At 45.5% G+C, this 6,000-nt stretch overlaps 1 protein-coding gene across 5 annotated transcripts in view; it reads left to right on the forward strand.

Annotated features, from left to right (window-relative positions):
* EMC2 (ER membrane protein complex subunit 2) overlaps positions 1-3,917 on the forward strand; it is a 112,337-nt gene extending 108,420 nt beyond the window's left edge. For all 5 annotated transcript variants that reach the window (XM_064154159.1, XM_064154157.1, XM_064154161.1 and 2 more), the window contains one exon: positions 3,398-3,917. In XM_064154159.1, coding sequence (XP_064010229.1) covers positions 3,398-3,484 — 87 coding nt within the window. In that variant the 3' untranslated portion in view covers positions 3,485-3,917. The remainder of the gene's footprint in view (positions 1-3,397) is intronic.
* The last annotated feature ends 2,083 nt before the right edge of the window (positions 3,918-6,000 follow it).

Genomic DNA, 6,000 nt, shown 5'->3' on the forward strand with positions numbered 1-6,000 from the left:
GTTTGGGTGTTCCTTTGGGTTTTGTTTGGGTGTTCCTTTGGGTTTTGTTTGGGTGTTCCTTTGGGTTTCGTTTGGGTGTTCCTTTGGGTTTTGCTTGGTTGTTTGGTTTGTGTGTTCCTTTGGGTTTGGTTTGGGTGTTCCTATGGGTTTGGTTTGAATCCTTTGGGTTTCATTTGGGTGTTGCTTTGGGTCTTGTTTGGTTGTTCCTTTGGGTTTTGCTTGGTTGTTCCTTTGGGTTTTGCTTGGTTGATCCTTTGGGTTTGGTGTGGCTGTTCCTTTGGGTTTGGTGTGGCTGTTCCTTTGGGTTTTTGGTTGTTTGGGGGGATTTTTTTGGTTGTTCCCTTGGATTTGCTTGTTTTTTTTTTTTAATAAAATATTTGGACTTTCCTGTTATGTACTTGGGACTATTCTTGTTTAGTTTGAAGAAAAAAGAGGATATTTAATCTGATCCATGCCAAAATTTCTTCTCTCACCAAGAAGAATGTTAAGAAATCTTTGATTTTCCTCTGAAGCTGAGTATTACACTATAGGAACTGCACAACCTGAAGAATGGGCTTATCACAGTATCACAGCATATTAGGGGTTGGAAGGGACCCAAGGAGATCATCCAGTCCAACCTCCCTGCCAGAGCAGGACAATGCTATCTAACACAGATCACAGAGGAACACATCCAGACAGGCCTTGAAAGGCTCCAGAGAAGGAGACTCCACAACCTCTCTGGGAAGCCTGTGGCAGTGCTCTGGGACCCTTATAGTAAAGAAGTTTCCCTTATGTTGAGGCAGAACCACTTTTGCTGCAACTCACACCCATTGCTCCTTGTCCTATCCCAGGGAGCAGTGAGCAGAACCTGTCCCCCTCTCCTGGCAGCCTTCAGATACTTACAAGCATTTATCAAACCCCCTCTAAGTCTTCTTTTCTCCAGACTAAAAAGCCCCAGGTCCCTCAGCCTCTTCTCATAAGCCATGCCCTCCAGTCTCCTCATCACCCTCACAGCCCTCCGCTGGACCCTCTCCAGCAGATCCCTGTCCCTCTTCAACTGGGGAGCCCAAAACTGAACACAGTATTCAAGATGAGGTCTCACCAGGGCAACCTGGCCCATCAGTTCATCATTTAGAGACAGGAAATATGGAAATGTGGTGGTTTTAGTATGCCTCTTAACTAGAAAGTATTGGCACAGTACTTTAAAGTATTGTCTCTTAACTATAAACTATTGGCATTTCATTCTCCTATTTAATTTGAAATAGCTTTTCATTTACTGCACCCAAAGAACTTGGTACTGACTGGGACTCTCAGTGCTAGACTGCAGCCTGAGGGTCAAAAGCAACTGATATGGAATCTCAGTGTTAGGCTGCAGCCTGAGGGTCAAAAGCAACTGATTGGGACTCTCAGTGTTAAACTGCAGCCTGAGGGTCAGAAGCAACTGATTGGGACTCTCAGTGTTGGACTGCAGCCTGAGGGTCAAAAGTAACTGATTGGGACTCTCAGTGTTAAACTGCAGCCTGAGGGTCAGAAGCAACTGGTTGGGACTCTCAGTGTTAGACTGCAGCCTGAGGGTCAGAAGCAACTGGTTGGGACTCTCAGTGTTAGACTGCAACCTGAGGGTCAAAAGCAACTGATTGGGACTCTCAGTGTTAAACGGCAGCCTGAGGGTCAGAAGCAACTGATTGGGACTCCCAGTGTTAAACAGCAGCCTGAGGGTCAAAAGCAACTGGTTGGGACTCTCAGTGTTAGACTGCAGCCTGAGGGTCAAAAGCAACTGATTGGGACTCTCAGTGTTAAACTGCAGCCTGAGGGTCAAAAGCAGGTTAACAGGTCTTGCAGCTTGTTGCTGGTGTGATATTACCTAGGTTTGATGACTTAATCTTCCTTAACAGGTCATGAAGAGTTTGCTAAATTAAGTAAATTACAAGAGAGAAGGGACACATTATAAATCAAGGACTAACTATGTGAGGCACTGGTGGTATTTGGAGTTTAGAAACATTAAATGGAAAATTTATTGAGTGTTTAGATGTTAACAGGTAGAGAATACGCTGTTTTATTAGCAGCAACATCCAGTCACTGCTTCTGTCATTTCTTTGCCACTCCTCCCAAGCCCAAATGCAAACCTCTTTAATGCAGGTGTGTTAAGACTTGAGAGTTTGATTTGGGTGAAGAAGTTAGAGCTGATGAGTGATGGGAATCTTCAGTAGGGTTAGAAAAACCCTTTTGAGGTCAGCGTGGGGTGATCAACATTTCCTGCCCTTCTGCCCCTTTCCCAAACCTGGCTGCATGTCTTGAGGAATCTAAAGTCAAAAGTAGTGTTTATTAAGTTGTATCTTTCTTGGCTCTCAGGACAGACTTTATTTCAACTGCTTTCTGAAACTTCTGCCTTAGTAGTAGGTTACAATCAAATACAAGCTCATGACAGCTACTTTACCATAAAATATAAATACATGATTGGATTATTTTATATAAAATAGAACAGAAATAGTTTAGCTTCAATGGCAAATCAGTCCTGCTACTAGTTACATTATGACTACAGTTTTACTTGGATCAGATAAAAAAATCAAGACTGAAGTAAAAATTAGGTTCCAGTCTCCAGAGCAAACAAGGCAGCAGAAAGATCTCTATTCAGATAAACAAATTCCCAAGTGGGATATTTATTAATGGGGAATATTTAAATTCAGAGCATAGGAGTGAAATTGTAGAGTTCCATTTGTGCTAGTTTGAGCCTAGCTGGGATATTTTAGTGAGAGGAATTAGATGCTAGGCTGTGGTGATGGCTGCTGCACTCATAGGCTTGCTGAGATGGATAAAAACAAGAACACAAACAGAGATAACAGAGCTGCTCTCTGGCTTTAGCTGCCTCTCTTCTCTCTCTCTAACCTGCTGTCTGTGTAACTAATCCTTCTGCCTCCTAACCCCCCTGGCTGATTCTTCAAACTCGCCTTGAACATAAGATGAAGTCTGGGATAAGGTAGAGGGGTGGAAAGGAGGTGGAAGGGTGGTTGGGAGCCCCTCCTGGGGACTCTGGTGTCTGGGAGGGCTGTTGTGTGTCTGTATTACCTTTTTAACTTGTCTATTTCTGTCTATAGCTGTATAGATTGTAAATACCTGCTTATATATTGTGCTAAGCTGTAACTATAAAGCTTCATTCTTAATTCCCAGCTTGGCTGAGTCTAGGCTGGGTGATTTCTGAAGTGTAGGGTGGGCAGGGAACACCCAAACCATCATACCATTGTAAGAGGAAGAGTGGTGTGGCTTGTATCTTAGTGCAAATGCTGAGTTCTAATGAGACAATGAAGAGGCTGCACCTTCCAGTTTGGAAGTAGAGTGACTTTTTGGTACTTAACACTTGCACAGGACTTGCCCAGGATTTCTGCTGTGTGACCAATAATCCCTTTTTGTTACTGTGCAGTTTGCAGGTCGCAGCAAGAAAGAAACCAAATACTCATTGAAGGCAGTAGAAGACATGTTGGAGACCCTGCAGATCACTCAGTCGTAGCTGGGTGCAGAGCTCTACTACTCCATTTTCCAGTCCATCATAAACCTGTAGTGACCTAAGGGTTATGTTACTCTAGTGCTGGTAAAAGCTGATTTTGTATTGATGAACATGCTAAAACAATGTTTCCTGACCACTCCCATGCCTGTTAATTGCTGCTAAGAGAAACCTGATGAAACTTAGCCCCACAGACAACAGGAACCAAGGACGTGTGCTGCACATCAGCCCCTTCACATTTTTCTATCTACAGTACCTGCTTTTAAGCCATAATTTGTAGAAATAAACTTGTTAAATGATTAAAAAGAACACCCCCCCCCCAGTGATTTATTTGGACTTGCAAATGGAAATGCTGAATTTCTGTATGTAGATGAATAACATATGTTAGAAATTTTGATCTTGTTTGCATATTTAAGAATAAAAGCCCCCTGCAGATGTGCCTTTTCTGGTGGATGTTTACCATACAGCAAAGAGTGATGAGGATTACACTTTATATTGGAGGGAAAAAATTATACTAATGGTTTTGTTACTGAGTTGATATCCAGTACTGTGTGTCCAGAGAAGGGCCACTGGGTTGATCAGAGGGCTGGAGAAGCTCTGCTGTGAGGACAGACTGAAAGAGTTGGGGCTGTTGAGTCTGGAGAAGAGGAGGCTCCCAGGTGACCTTCTTGTGGCCTTCCAGGATCTGAAGGGTCTACAAAAAAGCTGGGGAAGGACTTTTCAGGCTACCAGGGAGTGACAGGACTTGGGGGGAATGGAGCAAAGCTGGAGATGGGTAGGTTCAGGCTGGACCTGAGGAGGAAGTTGTTGAGCATGAGAGTGATAGGAGCCTGGAATGGGTTGCCCAGGGAGGTGGTTGAGGCCTCATGGCTGGAGGTGTTTGAGGCCAGGCTGGATGAGGCTGTGTGCAGCCTGCTCTAGGGTAGAGTGTCCCTGGGCATGGCAGGGGGTTTGGAACTAGATGATCCTTGTGGTCCCTTCCAACCCTGACTGATTCTATGATTCTAAATGGAGAAGACTTACTGGTGTGCTCTGCATCAGAGGTGCTCTTGTATTGGCTTAAGGCCAAAGACATTCTTCTCTGTGGGTTTTGTGAGCCTGTCCTCATAGCAGAGCTGCTGCAGCCCTCTGAGCATCTTGGTGGCCTCCTCTGCACTGGCTCCAACAGTTCCATGTCCTTCTTGTGCTGGGGGCTCCAAAACTGTACACAGGACTCCAAGAGGGTTCTGAGGAGAGCAGAGCCAAGCAGCAGAATCCCCTCCCTTGCCCTGCTGCCCACACTGCTCTTGCTGCAGCCCAGCACAGGGTTGCTGTCTGGGCTGCACTCACACTGCAGGCTCATGTTGAGCTTTTTGTCACCCCAGACCCCCCAGGTCCTTTTCCTCAGGGCTGCTCTCAGCCATTCCCCACCCAGCTTGGAGTTGAGCTTGAGATTGCACAGATTGGTGCAGATCCCTTTGTAACAGTAATTCAGAAAGGGGAGCCAGCCACAACACTATCTGCAGGTGTGATTCAGGTGGAAACTCAAGAAAATCCCCCAGGTGAGCCTATGTATTCCTGTTGAGTTTTATAGTCTTGCACAGTATGAGTGTGCCATCTAGAGTTTTGTGCCATCTAGAGTTTTGTGCCATCTAGAGTTTTAACCCATCCAGAGTTTTAAGCCCTCACAAGTCTTGTTTATTTTATCTGCCTCTCAAATGACTTGCTGGCAGTCTAAAGTGATGAGAAGCTGTAGTCTGAACATTGCTGTCCACAGCTACCCAGGAGAAGGTTGTAGCCAGGTGGGGTTGGTCTCTTCTCCCAGACAACCAGCAACAGAACAAGGGGACACAGTCTTGAGTTGTGCCAGGGGAGGTCTAGGCTGGATGTTAGGAGAAAGTTCCTGCCAGAGAGAGTGATTAGCATTGGAATGGGCTGCCCAGGGAGGTGGTGGAGTCACTGTCCCTGGAGGTGTTCAAGCAAAGCCTGGATTGGGCACATAGTATCATGGTGTGGGTGACTGGCTAGGGCTGGGTGCTAGGTTGGACTGGCTGAGCTTGCAGGTCTCTTCCAACCTGGCTGATTCTATGATTCTAAGCAGTGCCCTGCGTTTTCCCTCCAAGGTAGTGAAACAGCAGTGCAGTAGCCTTGTGCAGCAGGCCTGGCTGCTGCTGGAAAGCTGTATCTAATGTTTTCAAACAGAGGCAGCTTTTAAGACAGTGTCAGGCTGGGGCATATGGTGTATCAGTTCCTTTGTAAGGCAGTTTGTTCTGTTTCTTGTTTTCAGTGATCTGATGACAACTGTAATCTTCGTTTAGCCAAGTAGAACCTCTTAGTTTTCACTACTGCTTGGCCTCTTTTTGAAGTCACTGTTTACAAGCCTGATTGGTGCTTTGTGCTTTGACAGAGCTTACAAATTGACCTAGGAAATATTTTTGGCCCATTTGTATTTGCTTCCAAGATAAAATAGGTTACCCCTATGAAAATGCACAGGCAGTCTTTGGGAGAGCTGTTGCATGGCAGCAATGGACATTCAGGAGGTG

Source organism: Pogoniulus pusillus, chromosome 14, assembly GCF_015220805.1.
Source record: "Pogoniulus pusillus isolate bPogPus1 chromosome 14, bPogPus1.pri, whole genome shotgun sequence".
Taxonomy (NCBI): domain Eukaryota; kingdom Metazoa; phylum Chordata; class Aves; order Piciformes; family Lybiidae; genus Pogoniulus; species Pogoniulus pusillus.